Raw genomic sequence first — 22,092 nt, forward strand, 5'->3', positions numbered from 1 at the left:
GAGATTTGTAAGATACACTTGTGCACTTCTTTTCTATGTGGTCACTGCAGGCCTCTCAGTGCAGATCATCTTACAGCAACGCAAACCCTACAGCCTCAACCATCAGTTTGTTTAAAGCACTGAATATTCTCGAGAGGACAGGAATAGAGGAAACCTGCCGATGTTGTGTGGAGGCCCCCACACTAACAAGTGTCACAGTGATCCTGGGCCGGTCCTCCCACTGTGTGAACGCCATGTGAGAGGCGGCTCCATCCATGCCCCCGCCACCTCCACACAAGGCCCTCCATTGACTTCTAACCTGTTGAGGGACCACTGAGGACAAAGAGCGACGGGGCGGGGCCCGTCCCTCCGACAAGGCTGCAAACAAACGTTAACACGGCTGCAACTGTCCACCCCCTGAATCACTGAATTTATTGACCAACCACAGAGCCCTTTCAGGCCTGCGAGGACTGATAAAGGAAGGGGGACGTGGATGCTGTGAAGGCCAGGGGAAGGAGTCCTATGCTTAGAGGACAGGAGGGAGGAAAGGATCTTTGTGACCGTCTGGTGGGTCACAGACCTTTTAGCATACATGGGTGCCTTTGTCATCTGATAAACGAGGCTGACCGAAAGAGAGCATCAGTTTGGCCTTGTGTCCTGACTATTAATCAAGAGGAAGGCAAAATGAGCATCCTACAACCAACAAGTGACAGGTGTTAATTGAGACATCGAAAACTCTCCAGAAAGTACAACTTTTGGTTGAGAAAAGTACGTTTCAGTTGCTGTTTGTCTGCAATTTATCCCAGTGGCTGGTGTCTCTGTTTTCTCCGTCCAGACAATGTAAATAAAGACTGTGTGCACAGGCCCAAGTCTTGACTCAGACAATAAAACATATGTGTCAATGAGAAAGGAGATGAAGTCCAAAATGTTCAAAATCGCACACGTCTGAGCTCAAGCTTGAGAAAATCTTTTGGAGCGAGTAGCTAGCTGTGAGGAAGAAAGGCTGTGTGTTTTAGCTTCTTTATGTCTTTTCCACCACTCCCCATCTGTTACTCTAACCACACAAAAGGAATACAGCAAGAGTACACAAAAACCCATATTGCTTTGTGGAGAGGCAACACTATCCGCCAAACTACATGGCAAACAAACACCAAAAAGTAGGATAACCCGGCTCAGCACACATCGGTGTTTACTGAAAAGATGATCCGTGCAAGTCAGGGAGACACACATGAATTCATGATGGCTCCTCATCCTCATCATGAATATTCCCAAAACGGCTCTTCCCTGATCTGTTGGAGATTCTTTTCTTTTTGGTACAAGCGTGGACCCCCTTCCCTTATTCATAGTCCCTCCTAAATCCACCCATTCACTGCCTATAGGCCCTGATCTCCACATGAAATGATACCCCTCTTTCTCCTCCACTCTCGCAGCCTTTAAGCGCCCATATGCCAGGCAGCGAGGAGGCTGGGAAAGCCCATAATTGATCAGTAAGTCTTAGCTGAAAAAGTGTGACCAAGGTCAGCCCCCCACGAAGCACGCAAGAGTTGCTTCATATACAGATTTATTGGGAAATGTGATGGGAGTTCTGCAGAGCAAACACGGGAGTAGACAGAATTGTAGACAGACTGAAAACTGCTATCACATTGTAGAATTAAGAAAATAACCACAATTTACAAAAACACTTAAAAAATGCTTTTTCATTTATTTTTTAAAGGGGAAAATTAAGTAATAATGTTTTGAATTTTCTTACATTTATTTCACGTTTAACATTAACAAGAAAATAAGAATACAGTAGCTGAAAAAAGTTACACTTCATAAAAATCAAACATTAAAATCAAATGTTATAAAAATTGTCACAGCAGCATGTGTCTCAATGATTCTTGTGATTAATTGATTGGCTTTCATTGAAGAATTAACCATTATCAAACATTATTTAAGTGATGTTAGAAGACACGTTTACTTTTCCTTTCAAACATTTCACACAAAAACACGCTTTAAGAAACAAAAGGTTTCACAATGCATTCCTAGGGGCCAAGAAAATGACTTATTTTGATTCTTCTCTTTTAAAACACTCTCTTTCTCACTTACACTTTCACGGTAGCACTGGCTATAAAAGTTTCTAAAATAAGGGACACAGAAATTTCATTTTTCTCTCTTCCATGGGAAGAAATTCGACTGTAGTACAGTAACTCTACGACAGAAATGCAGCAGTGGAATGTTTTCCATCTTACACGTACATTACGTTGTGTTTAAACAAACAAAACAGCAAAAAAGACCAAAGTCTCTCATGTTTCTCTGTACCATACCACCACATACTATTAAAACTCTGACATGTAAGCAGCTATTGTTAGTGAAGTGAATTCACAGTGAAGAGTAGAAAAAAATCATCCAGTGCGGTTGAAGGTAACTCGGTGATGTGTCTGTTTAAGGATTATTAAGGGTTGTTCTGTGTTGTACAGTGTTAACAATTTAGGTGGTTAGGAATACAGTGATTTAAATGTTCATTCATTTTCTTGCTGCAATTTTATGAGAAGATTGATACCACTTATATTCGTATCATAAAGCTGTAGCCACAGTGGGCAGCTAGCTCAGCTTAGCTTAGCACAGAGTCTGACAACAAGCAAAAACTAGCGGAGACTCCACCACACACAATGTAAAAAGTGTTTATACTTTTTTCAAGTATGGAAGAAAATAAATGAGCTGAACAGTTAGCTTACCTCTTTTTTGGGTTCAGGCTTTGTGCTGAGCTAATCTAACCTGCAGCGACCACTATCTTCATATATTGTACTCAGGCTAGAGAGGAGTATCAAATATATCATTAAACTCCCGACAAATACGAGCTTCACCCATGTGACCAAATATAAAGGTTTAAAACCAGTGTGTTTGTCAATTTAGATGAGATAAAACATAATGAAATAAACTACTGGGAGTGTGCGGGTCTTACCCGCAGACTCACAGTGTTTTAACCAAGATCTGAACATTACACGTCAGAGGTCAACTGCAGCTCTATCAGACTTTAGGTTCAGGTTTAGATTGAGCCTGTGTAGTAGTTCACTTGTTGTTGTCAGAGGGGGTCAGAGCTCTGTGATTGCGTATCATTGGCGTAGGTGACTGTTGAGGGTCTGGGGGGCCAGTTGGTGTCATCCTGCAGCTCCAGGGTCACGTGCATGTAGCGCACATTGGGGGGCTTATTTCTCCTGCAGAACAACCAGGAGAGGAAGGACGAGCCCCACTTGTCATTGGCCTCCTACAAAGAAACAAAAGTTCCAACATTAAAAAGCTACTAAATCAGAAATAAGGTGTTTTTACGGAAAGTAAGTAATTTAGTAATTGAATTTCTGTAGTTTTGAGACAGAAACATCTTTTGTTTTGAGTTATTTTTCTGTTGTATTTGCTTCGATCAATTCATTAGTTTCTGTCTAAAGTCAACATGACAACGTTTGAATCTGAGACTATGCATTTTTTGTAATACTTATTGCATTAAGATTGAAATATTTTTTGCACTGAATAGGATTTTTTTAAGTACAAAATTAACCTCCCAGTCATTTAATGGCTGTCTTACACAAGACACAATTGGTTGTTAAAGATGTATAAGATGAGAAAGTCAATCATATAACAATAACATAATTCACATCTATAACTTTAAGTCTCTGTTGATTCATTTAAATGGTAAAAAATACAGGTAACATATAATGGGAAATAGGAAGCAATGAAGCTAAAAAAAAAAAAAAAGAAAAGAAAAGAAAGGGTAAAGGATGTGTACAACTTGATTTATAGAGTAAGAACAAAAAAGTGAAGCGTTCAGACCTGAGGTGTGTCAGCAGAGGGGGGCTGTGAGGGGCGATTTACCCCCTGATTCTCTCTGAAAACAAGCCTCCACAAGATGATGTCAAGGATCAACATCTACGGGAGATTTCAGCAATTTAAGAATCAGCTGATCATGATGATTGGGTTACAGGCAATGAAACGCAGAAATAAATAAGCCAAATGGAAACTCAATAAAGCACTCTTTGATTGCATTTGTTTTATGGAAGAGCTAAAATCAACTTTCAATCAAATCATTTATGTCTGATTTGAAAAAAGGAGATCATTCACAGAGGGGTTGTAAGGTGCAATGCTTCTAAAGCGTACCTCCAGCATAAAAGACACGGCTGCATTCACAACCACAATGATGACCAGAGTAACCCGCCAGTCATGAGGGACACACACGATCTGATGAGGCAGTTGGAAAGAAAGTCAATGCAACACAAAATCAATCACACATTTCAGTTCACTACATTCAATGTCAAACCCACAGTAATTTCAAAACTGTTCATTCAAAATTAAGAAACTTCACCAATTCTTATTTTCAAGGGTCCATTTCTTCAAAGGCTGAATCTGGATCACAATGAATTCCTGAGAATCGGACATCAAATAAACAGCTAATCCATCTTACTTTTTTGGGGGGGTGGGGCAACATTTCTAAGATAGAAACTTATATTGAGTGCTGGATTTCTAGTAAACTATACACAGCATGACAACGTGAGCCTCTAGAAATATTACGAATAACTTTTTTTTTTAACAAATAATAATATTAAGCTGGAAATAGCACATTTGTGATCATTTTACAGAGGCAAAATATTTCTATTTTACTTTAGCTTCCTCATAGTCTTTATAGGTGACCTGTTGTCCTATGAACCTTAAATAGTTGTATAAAATATGTGCTACAGTAAATACATGTTCTAGTTTTAAGTGTTCTTTCTTCCCATTTTGTGTCTAAAACCCCTGTTCTCATGGTATCAGGGATAGCCATACTTTTGGATTAATATATACTTAAGGTGTGATCACAACACAAACTGGAATCAAATCTCATGTTGAAATCCTTATGTGTAAACAACACATTTTCAGGATTTAGTCCAGTTCAGTAGCTGAAGTCTTACAAGATTACTCTTGAAAACTTGACCGAGGACTTAAAGAGCAAAAGCTGAAAAATGAGAACAGAGTTTACCTCCAGGAATTTGTCTATGGCAGGGACGGGATACAGTATGATGAGGAGGAGAAAAGTATACAGGCCAATACAGGACAGCATGAAAGGCCCTTGTGAGACAGAAACAATGAAACACAGGAGATCACATGAAATGCAGATTCTTAATTTACAAGCACATCACACATATGAGAAGGTAAGGTAGAGCAATGAGACTCGAATTGTACACATTTATCTGTTATACACATCCTAAAGTGATGATGCAGAAAAAATAATGGATGCCTTTAAATAATGGGATTTCTATTTAAAATAACAACTTCAAGTTTAAAGTCAACAAGAAAGTGTGTAAGTGATAAAAAAATATTTTGAAACCTTTTCACTGTAGTTTATAATTAAAACATTGCATTGCAATGTCTAACTATTTCCATGCAAACAATGCCCTCTCTCTAAACACATCCCTCTGACGCTCAGCGAGCGCTTTAACAGCTCACTGTAACTCTTACAGTTCTTGTAGCTGGGCTGTCTGAAGGGCTTCCCCTTGGAGAAGATGATGGCCACAGAAATATACTGAAAGGAGGAGATGTAGAAGAGGGAGGTGTTCTCGTAGTTTCTGATGTTTTTGTGATCATGTGGGTTTGTTACATTGAGATTCAGGCTGAAGCTGGAAACATTACAGGCACTGCAGGAGACAGGAGACAGAACAACAAACATCATATAAATTTCTACTCGGGCCATAATGTGTTGATATTGATGCCAATAAATCAAGTTTGTGCACTTTGATTTTCAGAAGTACAGTTAATAATAAACACTTGAAAGTTCAGCATTTCTATCGTAGGACCCTGGATAATAACCAAAGCTATACAAATATTTTGTTCTTTTCCAAAGAGTATTTTATGGTTTCTTTTGCACTTCTGACTGGCCTCTATAATATGTAAATCTAAGTAATATAACTGGACTTTGACTGAAAGATAATTTGTGGTATTATTGCTAAAATAGAGAGAACTGAACTGGCTGCAAACTTTAAACAAAATTTAGAGAAAAAAACATGAATTCATTTTTAACTTTTGGTTTGTTTCCACTTTCAAAAGCTGATTTATTATTTTAAAGGGACTCAAAACATAACAAAGTCAGAAAATCTGCCTGAGCAACTTCATTAAATCATTTGAATATTTCAATAATTGTATTTATGACTATTTGTGATTTTCTCAGACATTACTCACTCTGACTGAGGCGTCCATGTCTCGTACCAGACCTGCTGCCGTACTAGGAGAAAAACCAGGATCTGGAAGACTAGCGAGGTGAGGATCTGAGTTAGGACAGAGAAAAGCAGCGGGCCAGAGATCAGACTGGACGGCGGGCGCTGGCACACCAGCTCCTTCCAGGCTGGATTCAGACTCACTGAAAAAAAACAGAAACATTAAATAAGTAGCTCTCCAAAACATCTCTTTTTTTAATATCTGAATTTAACTCACCCCATAGAAGCAGATTTACAGCATCAATTGTACATATCATTGTGCTTTACTCACTAGTGAAGGCAATGATGAGGATGATGGCAATGTCAATGAACAGGAACTGAAAATCTCCCAAATTGCTGAGGATCTGAAATATCAGAAACACCACAAGATGCAGAGAAATTGGTTTAACTGTCAAATTGATAGGACGTCGTGTGAAAGAACAAAACAGAGTCACTTTGTGGTCTATGCCTTTGTTTCACGGACACTGAATCTCACTCACACACACACACACACACACACACACACAGACACACACACACACAGCACACACACACACACACATATTTAAAGCCCTCTTCTGCTTGCTCCTCACGTCTGTGTCAGACTGTCTGTCAGCCAAACCAGTGCTTGAACACCGATGGCACTAAACAGTAAGTCTAACTAAATGCTGCATCTGGAATAATGTGTCTGAAATTATGCTTTTTACATTCTATACAATGATCAAGATGAAAGCAAGATGGATCAGATCAATGATGATTATTGTGAACTAAGAAGAAAACCAGATTGATAAAGAGCCCCTGCAGTCCTAAAAAGTAAAAAAAAAAATCATGTATCTTTTTGGGACCTCAGGGGCTCCGTAGATGAACCAAATTGTTTATTGTGGAGTTTAAAAGGTCTTACATACCTTTGCTTTGTTTAAAATGTTAAACAGTTTTACTTAAAAGTAAGTCAATTAATCCATCATTCTTTTTTCACTATGTGTTCAAAGTGTCAGGATGAGAAACAGTGTTGTGTTTACCGAGTACAGCAGTGTCACGCTGACATATTGAATGATGCTGTAGAGAGCCATGAACTTAAACACACAGAAGGATGTGATGAGGGCAGCTCGACCCTCCCTTTGAAAAGCAGGAGAGTTAGAGAGAATCAGTGATTAAAAAAACTGTTCATACTTCATGCTTACTAGCTTACACAGTTTCTGTCAAAGACCCACTTCACACAGGTAACATCAAAATCCTAAACTGAGACTGTGTAGAGTACGACGCCAATGTAACAAAACACCACGAGGAGTGAGAGAGCACCTGATGAGGTTCGGGACACAGGAGATGTTGGCGGTGGAGGAGGTGAAGGGTGAAGCTACAGAAGCTTCAAGCTCAGAGAGAGAGATCCCACTGTGAGCTCTCTTTAAAGCCTGACACACAGAGATTACTCATCAGTACACAAGTATAAGCCACATAGAGACAAGAGCACTTTAATGTGTTTAATGTTACTTGGCTGAAAATGTCATGGTCAAATATTTTACATTTCTGACTCATGTTACTTTGGGGAATAATTATTAACATCCAAGATACTGCTTAGAATAGCTTAATTTTATTTATTATTATCAAACGTATGTAGGGGAAATGTACAATTTGTAACCTACAAGTGCTACATAAATGTCAACACATAAAGCTATCTAGCTTTATTTAGTAATTTGTCACTTTTATCTAAGGATTCAAACGCTCAAAATATATATTTTGTATATTTTATATATACCGTATATATATATATTTTTTAAACATGATTTTTTTTGTACATTTTTGAGTATCAACTCTTCATCAGTGCATGCACTCATCAACATGAGAGCTGGTTTAAGAAGTTCACTGAAGTCTGGTTTGAAATAGGATGAATTTATGTTTCAGTCCTCCCACATAAAAACAAATCTTCTCTGTATAGTCAGCAACATTTTTTAAGTTTTTGTAATTTCGCTGAAATAACATTGGGAATAATGAAATGTACCCAAAAGAGTGAGAAACAGAAGTTACCTCAAAGTACAACACAAACATTTAGTAAATATATAATCCAAACTTACTCCACAGTCATTGGCGCCGTCACCGCACATACCAACAGTGTAGCTGGGAGGAAAACAAAGAGGGATAAAGTTGTAGCTGAAAATGGATTAAACCTGAAAACTGAAAAAGAAACCTGAGACTGACTCGATGCTCTGCAGGACTTCCACCAGCTGAGTCTTCTGGTCTGGAGCCATGCGAGCAAACACAGTGGCTCTCAGCACAAGCTGCAGTGCCCCCATGTGGAGAGAGAGAGAAATACAGAAACATCAAAATGGCAACCTAAATTACATCTACATATCTACACGGCAGAACACATAACACTAGATAAATAGTAGGTGTGTCTATGCGTCAAAAATCTGTTGTACCTTCTGGACGAGCTGGGGGAAGTGCTCCATGATGACAGCAAAGGCTCTTCCGCTCACTGCAAAGTGATAGTTCTGTTCCAGCTGAGTGACCAGTTTGTCATGTCCCTCCTCCTGTTCCTCCAGGTTCATCTCTACAGTCTGAGGATACCACATGAGCCAGTCAGTTTTCATCAGGAAAACTGCATAACACAACACCACCTTCTATGTTGTAAAGAAGACTTTATCTGAAGCCTTTTCGTCTCTTTGTAAACAGGTTCATCTGCTCTAACCTGACTGAAACACTACACTTGTTATTATGCCGTAAAGAGGAACTATTTTTTTCACAATGATATTTTCCCAGAACAAGAGGGGGAGTAACATCTCTCATCCCTTGCCCAGTATTCCATCAAATGTCAAGAGTTATCTCAGAATTGTTTTGTTTTGCACTGACTCGTTCATACACATAAAGTATATATATATATATATATATATATACACACATATATATGTGTATATATGTATATGTATGTGTGTATAAATATATATATATATATATATATACATATATAAAATTCCCTGCTGTCAAAACTGTTTCATTAGATACAAAGGTGATTGGTACTCGAAATAGCTATGTGGGAATTACACTTGTCTTCTTTCAATCTGGGACAAGAGAGAGAGTGGGGAACGACATGTGGGGAAAGGAGCCACAGGTTGGATTTGAGCCCGGGCCGTCCGCCTGCAGCTCTACATGGAGTGTGTGCACCAACCACTAGGCTACCTGCACCCAGTCTCCACCACTTTTTTTTAGAATTCCTAAACTCTTTCATATGTGGAGTTGGTTTGGACTTATTTTATGTTTTTAATTTGCACATTTGTAGCCTTCTACTCTCAGACTCATATAAACAGTAAACCTGTTTAGCATATAATGTGTTTGTATATTCTCCATAATAAGCACAGTTTTTTTTAATTCACTCGTTGCTTCATTACTCAGAGGTTCCTTCTCTCTCACCTGGTGGTCTTTGATGGTTTGATGGTTTTCAGTGTAATGCCAGGTGATGCTGGCGGGTTGAGACTCTTTCGGAGGAACAGCGTCGGCTATGATTACTTTCTCGTGTGTGCGAACCATTCCACAATCCCGAGCCACAGATATCGCTGTCAACATGTTGTCACCTACAAGAAAGTAGAAGAAAAATATATATATTGAACAAAAAACACACACACACACACACACACACACACACACACACACACACACACACACACACACATACATATATATATATATATATACTGTATATACATACACATACACATATATAAACAAAGACGGTGGACTGATATTTTACCTGTGACCATCAGAGTGCGGATGTTAGCTTTTCGTAGTTCCTGTAAAACTCCGGCAGTCTGAACTTTTATTTTGTTCTGCATGATGATCAAGCCAAGGAAGTCCATGTTGGTTTCTATCAGGTCCCTGAACCAAACAAATCATACAATACAATCATACATACAATGATGGTGTAAAAACAACATTTCTTTACTGGAAAGATGTAAACCCACAGAAAGAAATCAGGTTAAAAATGAGGAATAAATTACAGGATAACAACTGAGGAAAGAGGCTGAAGGACGCAAAAGTGTACAATATGACAAGACAGAGACAACAGAACTGAAAATGGCACATGAAGTAACAGATAACAGGACGTGCAGTGGTAAATACTTTGACTCACCCTGTCCCGTTTTCATTTCCCAGTAAACACCTACTCACTATTGAACAAATAGTGCAATATGTCTGTGTGTGTGTGTGTGTGTGTGTGTGTGTGTGTGTGTGTGTGTGTGTGTGCTGGATATTTCTATTACTGTACTTGTGTATGTGTATTTGTTCAATATGAGTAGATGTGCATATATGCATACATATTTATTTTATTCTATCTTTACATATATTCTTATATATTTTAGGCATGGCAGTTGTTGTTGCTTAATGAAAGGTATGGGGTGCTGTTGGTTCATTGCCTTACTTAGTGAACAGATTCCTGCATGTCACTGAATCCTTTTAGCTCTGCTGTAAATATTTGGATATTATGTCATCTGATCTGCTTTTGTTCAGCAATCAGTAGAAATGGGTCATAGTCATCATAATAGGAGTAATATTTGACAAATCTGAAACTGACGAGTCTTAACAGAGTGTCACAGCTGCAGGATGTCTCTGTGTGTATTGTGAACAGTGTTATCTGTAGAGGGAGCACAACCTGCTGAGGCTCTGGACTTTGTGCCAGGAGAGTTTGGACTCCAACTGTCGATGTGCCAGAGCGATGACCCTGAAGCCCTGCCTTGTGTAGGTCTCGAGAGTCTCTGTGAAACTCTGTGGGACTGAACACAAACAGGAAAGTGTCAGTGAGGACTTTTTTTGGATGAGTGCAATACTTTAAAAAGCTTAGGGGGTCGCCGGTGGCGCAGCGGCAGTGCGCGCGACCCCATGTATTGAGGCTCAGTCCTCACGCGCGGGCGGCCTGGGTTCGCGTCCGGCCTGTGGCCCATTTCCCGCATGTCTCTCCCCACTCTCTCTCCCTGATTTCCGACTCTATCCACTGTCCTCCCTCTATAATACAGGCATAAAAAGCCAAAAACAAATCAAATCAAAAAAAAAAAAAAAGCTTAGGAGGGAGTCATTCAGTTGTCAGTTACTCTTTGTATCCTCCCAGATATTAAAGAAAAGCATATTGAGACCAAAATCAATAATGTAGAAAGTAGGAACATATCTGACCCGTGTGCTGTTTACAGAGGATGGCCACAACCTCTGGTGCTCCCTTCAAATAAGCATCCATGTGTTTCTCCCCCAGCCTCCGCACCACCACGCTCATCCTCTGCAGGGCCGAGCAGAAGGGGAACTGACGCACAATACCGATCTCACAGGGCTGAGGAGCAAAACATGCGAGATGTATACATGTTCAGTTTCAAAAATAACTTATTTCTTAACTTATTAAATCTTCCCATTTTGATAAATATGAAGCAGTATTCATCAGATGGTTAGCGTAGCTTAGCTTACATACTGTCAACAAGGACACACAGCTATGGCTCTGTTAACTAAACAGAACCTACCAACCAGCATCAACTTGTTATTTTTACACTCAAGTCTTTGAACAAAATGAACAAACAAGATATAAAACGCTAATAATTGAGCTTTAGAGTTGCTGATTGTAAGATTAGAAATATAAGGATACGGCTAGCATCCCAAAATCTAGCTTGGCATTGAGGCTGTAAATAACTAGAAAGGTTAGAGCAGGGGGTATAATCACCTAAAAAGCTTTAAAAAAGGATTTTTTTAGAAAAATATAATCAACTACACTATCAAAGTACTTCCTTTATTATGATCAACTTTAATTAAAATAGTCAAACTCACCGATAATCCAGGCAGCTCCTAGACAAAAACAGAAGGATTTCAGGACATTATAACATTTTGTGTGATATTCAAGGCAGGCTTTTTTTTTCAATAATGTCCATAAATAGAGATGACTCAATTATTACTGGTCAAATGAGAGTCAATGTACCATGTTCTGGGTCAGTGAGTTGTTCTGATTGGCTTCAGTGATGATGTGCTTCGGAGGTCGCACAACTGTTGGCATAATAGGATTGTGGAGAGCAGTCTCCTCCTCAGTGGGCTCTTCTAGGATCTGAACAGAAAACACTGACATGTAAACAGACAAAAAAAAATCCTGATGTGACAAGAAGGTAAGTCCAAGCCTCCTCATGTTCATGCTGGAGTATCCATGGCACCAGACTTTTACTGTCTCAGCCAAGAAGTCCTGCCAAAGAGACTACCCCTTATTTATGAACGGACTTTTATGTCTGTTTGTTGAGGTACCAGGGACTGAGCACGTTGGCTGTAAAACGTAGAAATCCTTGCTTACCCAGCCAGTAGCGTTGAACATCTTGAGGTCCAGAGGGTCTCCAGAGAGCTCACCCTCGATGTTGGTCAGTGAGTGACAGGAGGCCATACAGGCCACAAACTTAGAAGTAACGAGACTTTCTTTGGCTGCGTCAGATTCTGGAGGGGTGAAGCTGGAACAAAGAGAGGATCTCATTAAATCACAGAATAAGTATAATATCAAGGCTCATGATGAATTAAGTATGAAGCCTTACATACTGATATTGCGCACTTTCCAAAGACAGATAAGAATGATAACCTCCCATGAGTAATGGTAACACCAAAGCAGTTTTATATCCTGATTCTGACCCTTGGTGTGTTACAATGGTATGCAAATCATACTATTATTATATTACTAAAAAACAATGTTTCAAATGTGCTTTGCAACACGGCTGTGATGCACCCTCTAATCAATCTGGGTTTAGTGTTTTCAGTTTTTGTTCATTTATTCTCAAGAAACAGAGACTGTATTAAACGGGCTCTCTTACCTGTCCCCTTCAGCTCTCTGAATGCCCCACAGGTCCAAACCATCCTCAGTCAGAGTACCTGTCTGAAGGAAACATAGATGGGTAACAATATACATTAATACCATCTTACACATACATTACATTATACACATAAAGCCCTATTTTTGTAAATGATAAAATCATTTAATGACCTGAGTGGGACTCTTTTAAGTCCAAGTCTTAGCTTGATCGTGTAACAACGTGCACACATCTTTAAAGTTTAGAAAAGTTGTTTTTTTTTAAAAAGACGCAGACTTCTTCAGAGGTCTTGTCAGAAACATTTAGGTCAAACAAATGTTTTCATTCACAGAAATGCACGGTCTAATATGCACTGCAGAAAAAAGGACCAGTTAGATGCTGAGACTAATTATTAGCTTCAAAATGTATTTATTTCAGTCAGTTTATAACTTTGTTTAAGTGAAAAAAGAAGCAGGCTGCTTAAAGGAGCCACAGCTGACTGAAAAAAAAAACTATCCAATGAACATTTTTAAACATTGATAATTTGTTATAGTCTTGTGCAATTGAAATGCTCGGGTTCGGGGTTTTTTTTTATTAACAAATCCATTAATATTTTGAATTTTTCAAGCATGTGGCTTGATGTTTTTACCAATGTCACCAGTGTCCAAAAACAGCACCACATCCGAACATCAAGAGTCATTTGTGGTTTTCATGATCATTAAAATCATGAAAGTCATTACTTATATCAAAAACCACTCTGAGCGGAAGAAGAGGGTTTTGAGAAAATAAAAAAAACATGTTTTTGTGAATTTTGAGAAAGAACTATGGAGTCTAAATCATGTAAGACATGAGTCACGATCAAATGAAATGTGATTTCAGAAATAAATAAAATGTCTTTGCATTTGTGTGTAAAGTACAAAATTAATAATTAATCAAAAAAAAAAAGAAAGAAAGAAAAGCTGGGGATCAGAGTACCTTGTCGAAACAGACTAAGTTGAGTTGTCCGCACATGTTGATCCTCTGAGGACTGATGCAAAAGATGCCAACGTGCTTCAGGCGCCGCTGAGCATACACAATGCCAGCTGTCATGGCTGCTGGTAAGGCGGGAGGCACGGTGATGGTGATGATGTCCAGAGATTCAATGATGATGGTTTTAGCTGGAACCTGGTCCATCAACAAGTGACATCATGCAAACACATGAGTAGTAGTCATTGTGATTTAGAGACAGTTTCCAACAGAATAATAGAACTGATTCATCCTCAGTATGAAAAACTTCTTTCAACAAAGTGCTTTAAAGGTCACATATTATACATAAAATTTTTATACATAAAATACACATTGTTTTTCTCACATTAATGTGTCCCTCGCCTGTCTAAAAAAACCAATAAAGAGAAAAGTTCTCCCTTTCCATCTTTTGCCTGATCCATTTTTCAGCAAATGTGCACTCAAACAGGCAGTTTGGAGATTTTCCCTTTGTGACATAAAAAAGGGCAGTAACTCCTCCCCCAGGAGGGTGACAGGCCCACAGCTAGGTGTTTATTTCTGCCCTCTGAGTCTGCCTTCTCACTGTAAATAAACGGGCATGGTGCAAGAAAGCGATGTGTGGTCGAACACAGCTCATTTACATTTTAAGCTACAAACACAGAAACAGCCTGTTCTGAGCGGGTTTGAAATAGAGGGGTTTATAGACATGATGAAATACAGATGGAAATGAAACATACCAATCTACACCAGCGAAATACCTTGTTCATGATACTGAGAATGATGGTGTAGATAAAGCCGATCCCTGCCACTCCCACCAGACACAGCAGAAACAGGTATGCATCACGGTAGAGTTTAAAGTCTGTGGGTTTAGGGTAGAGGATGGAGCGCACCAGCTGACCTTTCTGTGTACTGAAGCCTGTGAAAACATTTAAGTCTTTTCATTTTTCTTTACCCATTTGGATTATTATGCTTGTGAGTGTGTACAGCTCTCAGCATGATTTGTCTGTAGAACTAAATCTTAGCCGTGTTGTTCTCACCCAGTCTCAGTCTCACCTGTCCTCACCACGACAGCCTTCACAAGTTCACCTGCGTAGAAGCGGGTCTGGATAACTCGGGTACCACAGAACAGGGTGTGTCTCTTGTGCTCCTCTATATTGTAGCTAACAGATGCCTCTTCACCTACACTGGGCAGACTTGTCTTAGTAACCGGCACACTCTCGCCTATTCAAAGAGGAAACAAGCACCATACTTTTAACAAAGCAGAAAGTTGAAATGTTGTTAGTAGAGTAAGAAGAGAATTGTCAAAGCTCCAAATTGCTCTGAAATTCAGTTAACTGCTCATCTTGTATCTTGAGTTTATTTTAGACCAATCACAACATTGGAAACATTATGTTGTAAAGCAAATACATAGGACTTGAAAAAATACACTAAAAACACAGATAATTTCACACAAACTGACCCAGGTAGTAAAACGAGTAATAAAATGTGAAATGAGCACAAGTTAATATTACCATTTCAACAACAAAATCCATCCATCCATTCCAATGTAAGGATTCATCACGTTTGTCTGGTCATGCTTTGTGTGTCAGGATAAAAAAAAAAAATCTGCTACGTGTGAAAATGTGTTTTTTGTATGTAAACAGTGAAAACAAATATTAACTCAAGTTAAACAACTATGTTTACAACCGAAAAACTCCATGAAAAATAAAATCAATTGGCTAAACAAAAACAAAAAAAAGAGAGATGCAGTGAAATGCAAAAGTAAAAAAAAGTTAGTCAGTAAACGATGCAATAGTATTTTTATGTGTAAAAGACACCAAAGTGGCAACTACAAAGGTGCATGAAGAGTAAAAGGCCTGAAGAGGTCAAACTCTCCAGCAGCACTAGTAGTATAAAGATCAACTTTATTTACTAATTGGATTTGACCTGTGTGTAAAAGATTTATGTTCAAGAAGAACAGCAGTATTACATTTATTGTATTCTGATTATTATTCAGTTATAAAACTGTAATGTCCTAGTCCTCATTTGTTATACGTTAACAGATAACAAAAACATAAAGTATAAAAACATGAGTATGTGGTTTTCATACCTGTCAGCATGCTCTCGTTTACAATGCAGGTTCCATGGATGAGCACAGCGTCGCAGGGCATAATCATCCCATTGGCTGGAATGATGATGACATCACCTGGCACAAGCTCTGTTGACAAGGCCTGTTCAATATCTACATGAGAGACAACATTAAGAGAAGAGATATCATAAACACACTCTGCAGGAAATAATGAGAATACTATTAGAGATGTATAATGTCATGTATTACAGAATACTCATGCCTTTATTTCCTCTGCACACAGAAACACGGACCACACTGTGTGATGCCACCATGTCATGCAGCATCACATATTGCTGAAAAAAAGACAGTGTATCAAAGAGGGAGAAAACACTGCTGTAAAAAACATACTCATTAACTCGGAGAGACTCAGAGAAGAAGCAAAGTAATACTAAAACATGAAACTTCTAGATTTTTAAGATGTAAAAACACTTGTTGCTTCAAACAGAAGTTTTTAAGCCTGACTGCTGAAAATCTTTTCCGATTTATTCTTCTGGTTTTACAATAATTTATGATATGTTATTTATAATAACTAGTGTGGGCTTGTTTTGTGCTACAGAACTTCTCAGGTCTGGGGTACAGCTGATAGACTAAAACTTGAAATTCATTTCCAATGTCCAGACTTGATTGATATTCTTTATTGATTGATTGAGGTAACAGCAAAAAAAACATTTTACACAGGTAGGACATGGCAGAATGAAAGAGTATGACTCACTTCATTACCCACTTTAGTCCCCCCCCCCCCCCAAAAAAGGCTTGTTATTGTCTGCTGTTTGTTCTTTGTGTGAAACTTTTATTGCTGCTGTCTTATCCAGGACTTCCTTGTAAAGAGAGATAGAGAATCTTGGAAAAGTACTTGAAAATTAAAGATCTATCTCTGGTTCTATCTTCGAAAAGTAAATCATCACGTCGTATAAATCTCAGAGGATCTGATGACTCACCTTTTTAATAGTGTACAGTGAGGTAGCTATTGAGATGGCAGACATAAAAACTATGGCAGTAGCATAATAGTAGTAGTCCTCAAAACTCCACAGAATGACACTGAAGAGCTGGAAGATGTAGAAAGGATTCAAGACCTGATGAAGGGGAGGAAGAAGAAAGTATTAACTATATTATATTTGGTATGTTAAAATAAAATATGTCTGACATGCAGTCATGGCAAGAACTCTAAACTCACCTCTTTTATGAGCAGCTTAAACAGAGAGGGCACTCTCACAGCAATCTCATTCTCCCCAAAGAACAACATCCTGATGGAAAGAATTTTAAGTAATGTGAAGCAAAACTTTCTCCACACTTAAGAGGAGTAACTAGAGCTGGAATATGTGTTTGCGTGTGTGCGTGTGTCTCTACCTGTATTCCTGCAGCGTTTTATAGAGTCCAGAGCTGTGGTCAGAGTGGATGTGTGCACAGCTCACCTTCAAATCCTCCAAGCCTCTAGAAAAGTCATATTACTTCATTTCTACTGTCGCTGTGCAGATCAGCAGATACACATTTGTATGACGTATTCTTTAATAAAAGAAGCTCAAAGTAAAAATTCAGAAAAAAGTGTTGGATTATAACGGGACTCTTACTGAAACACTTCAAAGTTCTGTATCACATCGCTCCAGAAGTATTTAGTGCTGTGGTGAGTGAAGTAGTGGGTCTAAGAAAGAGAAAGGTGGACAGGGTCAGATATCAGATTTTACAAACAAAGTGTTTTTCTCATCACACTTTGGGTGGGATGGGTAAATGTAATTTTTAATGTTGTACAGCTCTATTCCAGCTATTTTTAAATCTAAAAACAAACAGAGGTAATAACAAACTGTCCTTTTATCTGTTGGGAAGCAGCTTCAATCAAATGGATCCTGAACATCTGGGACAGCAGGCCATTTTATGAGTTTCTAAACCTAAAGTTTGAGCTAAGGTTAGCATCCAGCTTCGTCTTAGCTAGCATAACTGCTTGATGGTCTTGTACAATATGATTGGATAAGGATTAGGGTTAGTCCTAGCTAATGTTAGCTGGATGTGCTAGCTAGTTAGTGGCCGAGTGAAAGGAGGACTATTTGCTTGATTTTGCACATTTAAATTAATGCATGAAACCTGCAGTATGACCTTATCTCTTGAAAATGGCTGCCATGTGAATATAGTGAATCACTGATCCAGACTCTATACTTAATTTCAGGTCAATAAATGATTAGAAAATGTTTTTAACAAAACTACCTGAGCAGTCTGTGTATGAGAGAATTTGTCATGATGCTCCTCGTGCACAGAATTGATGATGTTGTCTCCATTTGGCAGCAGAGATGTGGACAGCAGATCCAGATTGTCGAATGGTTTCCTCCCGGGCGCCACCATCACATGAACTCTGACTCTAAACCACTGTCTGAACTCATCCTAGAAATGCAACATAAAGAACGATATTTTTCCTTAACATTGAGACAACCCTGAAATGCATCATTTGAAGCACATCACAGTAAATTTGTCCAAGGAAAGGTGACACTTGATGGAATGAGTCATGATCAGCAGTAGTAACAATAAAGGGAAAAATAAGAAAATAATGAGAAATAAGAAAAAAGATTTAACTGCATCAAGACGATCTAATGTGTTTCCCTGATTGTCTGCTGTATTATCTCCTCTCATTTAGCATGACAACACACACACATTTCTTACTACAAAAAACAACTTTTGCTTTCATACCGTGGTTCTGAGCAGCAGTGTGTGTGCGTCCCTCAGCGAGGTGTATGTGCACGTTGCCTTGACCCCCCACTCAGGCAGCCAGTAGAGCAGCAACAGCAGGAGACCCCCCGAGCACACAGCACCCACACCCACAAGGACCATCTTCCAGAGACAGGGCTGGTACCCCCACACCTCCTACACGTGGACACACTCAGGTTAACGCACGTCGAGGTGGGAGCAGTTGTGGGTTCAGTTCTGTTAAACTTACTGGTAGCCCTTGCTAAGTCCTAAGTTCTCTCTGCGTGGATTTTTCTATTTTGAACAGCAGACTGCATTAAAAGATAAATGACTAACTGCTCCCACAAGTGAAGCAAAACATGTTTGATTATAAAATCATACAACATACACTTCTATTGGATTCAAATTTTTAATCCATGGAGCTTTATTCAACTGAAAAGACAAATGAAGAAATAATGCATATAAGATTATATTTACCATCTCATCCTCAAGGCCCTGGTTTAAAATCTTTGTCTCTCTCGTCTTCATCCTGTCAGGGGTGCAACAACTACAAAGACAGATCCAGTGTACATTTATTTACTTAAGTTAAAAAATTAGAAATCTCTCTGTTAACTATTATTTCCAACTCGGCTGAAGCTTTCTCAACAGTTGGTCAGCAAAGATGTTACAACTGTAATCAGTCAAGGACATAAAGAGAATCATTTGAATGACGTGTGAGGCACACACAAAAAACACTTGAGGTGAAGCGGAGGTCAGTTAGTTAATATCTCTCATTAGAGACGAACGGGAGAAGTGGCATGTGTTTGTTTAGAGATAAATGTATAGGATTGGGCTGAAAGCTTGACTTTATTTTATACATAGAAACAAGGAAAATCCTTCCTCACACTGACTCATGAGCTGTCTCAAAGAGAGAAAGAAAGATCTCTCGTGCAAGTAACAACCTGACTAAACCACAAACTAACCTGTCTCATGGCAGCGACATTAAAAGGCACTGCGTTTAAACTCTTTGTTATCATAGAGAAAAAAACAGCTCCAAAAGAATCCCCCTCATCAGTCTCGGTGTTTGAGTTTTCCTGGAACATTAGCTAAGATGGAGATTTAAGAACTGGTGTACTCATATATTTTGTCCTGATTGCAGATGGTTTCCTTTTCTATTATCGCTCTTTAATAAAAGCCAATTTGAAATATTTCTTTAGAAATATGACTTCACTATGTTCTCACTGAAGGTGTTTAAAGCTCCTGAATGAATCAAAGCTCTGAAACAAACTAACTAGCTGGCAACTGTGTTAACATCCTTATTGACATGAGGCAAGTGATATGAAGGTATAAGTGCAATATAGTAAAGTAAAGATAGGGTGGAGTGTGGACTAGCTTTTATGTTTTGTACCAATAAAAGTTGAATCTTAATTAATGTATGACTCACCTTTCAAAATGAAGTTTTTAAAAGTTTAAAAACTGATACAAACCCAAAGATACAGCACGATTAGAGAGATTTTTCACATTGCCTATTTTCTATCACTTCATCCACAGAAGAGAAATCTTAATTAATTCAAATCCTTTATAACTGTTGAATGGAAAAATAGATTGGAAATACATTTAAGACAGATTATTAATGCTAATCACTCAAGGCGTCATTTTAACTAATCTAAGTGAGTAAGGAGTTTCTGGCCTGATAAGACAAAAGCGTAACCATTTATTTACCATACCAGATAAATATAAAGTAATACTAACTTATCAATGAGCATAATGCTCACTATAATGCAGGAATGGAAACAAGAGAAGTCAGACTGACCACACCAAAATCCTGAAATACAACTTGCTATTTTCCTTGTCTGATGCCAGAGCAGTGTTATAATCTACTTTTACTTTTTTTTTAAAATACAGTGTAATTTAATATTTATTTAATACTTTAATGGAGGTATTGAAAGTAGAATAGCATGTTTCTAGCTTCACTTATCATTCCTGAGAGTGTGTGTGTTGATGCACACATTTAACTCTTTCGGCCACCCCCTGCAGAAGTCATTGACCCAGTTCGACCACCCAATAAAGTCTGCACGAAGAAGCACCATAGTGGCAGCATCACTTGCTGGGACGCTTCACTGTTCATAATTGGGGCAAAATAAAAAAGAAAGCCTGTTTGGGACGTGGAAACAAATTTGCTTTCCAGCAGGACATAGACCCAAAAATAAAAACAGAGATACCCAAAGCTGTCTTCTCCACTTTTATATTTAAGTCTTGGAGAAAGCCAAATAAAAGTTCAACTTTCAGCCCAATCCTACATTTATCTGTGGCAGAGATTCAACTGTCCTTTCGAGCAGGATCACTGTTTTTGCATAAAATAAGCGTGGGTGAAACTTCAGATTCCAGATGTGCAAACATATCCACATGTGCGGAACTCACAGCTGTAAGCCAAGGAGATGGACGCTTTATTTAAGGACGCATCAAAAGTTCGGGATAAGTCCACTTCAAAGGCTGAAGTTGGATTTGTAAATATTTATGAGACAAGTGAGTGTAGCCAAATCTCTGCTGACGCAACACAATTGAAAGCTGTAAAACAATTAAAACAAAGTCCAAGAAGTCGCACAGCTCTTATAGACTTTGGACATCCTGCTCTTGTTATAAATGGGTGTTATTGAATTGTTTGTACAACACTTAAAGCCATACACGTTTGATCTAAACGAAAGACATACACTTCTAAACCCGCAACACCGGGTCTTACTGAAGCATACATTAACCACTAACACTCCGTTAACCTCATCCGACAGGGCAACGAGACATCTCCTGAAAGTTTCACAAGTTGCTGTTGAGCTTTTAATGAAGTGCAAACATAAAAACCGTGCAAACTCAAAGTCCTGCGGAATGTCTTACCGATGCGTCTTCTCTTCCGTCTCAAAGCATCACACTTGGCATAAGACGAGTAAACTATCGCGCATTCAAACTTTCCTCAGACGTCTCGTGCAGCAGCGGTGAGACATGCGTTTGGAGACACGCGCCTTAACAACAGAGATCCACGCTGCGCCGCGGATTGACCGTCCCAAACCGGTCCATTCAGAAGGAAGTGGGAAAACAGGATGTGAGGTCATTAAAGGACAGTTTGAGCTTAAAGTTGTAGAAAGTCGAGAGAACTGCAGCGACGTGGAGCGTAAAGCCTCTAACCTGCAGCAGGCAGCAGACTGCATTGAACAAAAAGCTGCGACAGATTGGACAAACTTTAGCAGCATACTGGTTGCAGAGTGATGCCGATTTAGCAGGGACACTGGTGTTATTTTAGATCAGTGGGAGACACGTAAACTGTGGTTTGGCTGAGCTTTCTGCAGGTCCTGGGGTAACCTTCTGGGTTTGAGTGAAGATGTGTTTTTGGAGGGGGAGTCAAAAA

General features: G+C 38.9%; 1 protein-coding gene across 1 annotated transcript; it reads right to left on the reverse strand.

Moving 5' to 3' along the window:
* Nucleotides 1-1,661: 1,661 nt before the first annotated feature.
* On the reverse strand, nucleotides 1,662-22,005 carry LOC306826348 (polyamine-transporting ATPase 13A3-like). Its single transcript, XM_079347598.1, has 32 exons — nucleotides 21,585-22,005; nucleotides 19,194-19,263; nucleotides 18,720-18,893; nucleotides 18,243-18,416; nucleotides 17,615-17,685; nucleotides 17,394-17,477; nucleotides 17,221-17,290; nucleotides 16,985-17,119; nucleotides 16,267-16,339; nucleotides 16,026-16,157; nucleotides 14,990-15,157; nucleotides 14,695-14,852; nucleotides 13,928-14,116; nucleotides 12,977-13,038; nucleotides 12,472-12,622; nucleotides 12,112-12,234; nucleotides 11,328-11,478; nucleotides 10,813-10,933; nucleotides 9,916-10,040; nucleotides 9,579-9,739; nucleotides 8,591-8,728; nucleotides 8,370-8,449; nucleotides 8,246-8,288; nucleotides 7,476-7,585; nucleotides 7,196-7,292; nucleotides 6,469-6,541; nucleotides 6,163-6,340; nucleotides 5,446-5,621; nucleotides 4,967-5,055; nucleotides 4,111-4,191; nucleotides 3,787-3,882; nucleotides 1,662-3,226 (listed from the first exon to the last, which is right to left on the reverse strand). The coding sequence occupies exons 2-32, from the start codon at nucleotides 19,242-19,244 to the stop codon at nucleotides 3,044-3,046; spliced, it is 3,717 nt and encodes a 1,238-aa protein (XP_079203724.1). The 5' UTR covers nucleotides 19,245-19,263; nucleotides 21,585-22,005; the 3' UTR covers nucleotides 1,662-3,043.
* Nucleotides 22,006-22,092: the final 87 nt, after the last annotated feature.

The sequence above is a fragment of the Symphodus melops genome (assembly GCF_947650265.1).
Source record: "Symphodus melops genome assembly, chromosome: 7".
Taxonomy (NCBI): Eukaryota; Metazoa; Chordata; class Actinopteri; order Labriformes; family Labridae; genus Symphodus; species Symphodus melops.

What these genes read in the sequence shown, in the direction of transcription:
- LOC306826348 (XM_079347598.1), bottom strand. Translation starts at nt 19,244, where the DNA reads ATGAAGACGAGAGAGACAAAGATTTTAAACCAGGGCCTTGAGGATGAG. An exon ending in ACTCACTGACCCAGAACATG is followed by an intron (nt 11,479 to 12,111) that starts GTACATTGACTC and finishes TTTGCTCCTCAG; the next exon opens with CCCTGTGAGATCGGTATTGT. An exon ending in TGTGTCCCGAACCTCATCAG is followed by an intron (nt 7,293 to 7,475) that starts GTGCTCTCTCAC and finishes TGCTTTTCAAAG; the next exon opens with GGAGGGTCGAGCTGCCCTCA.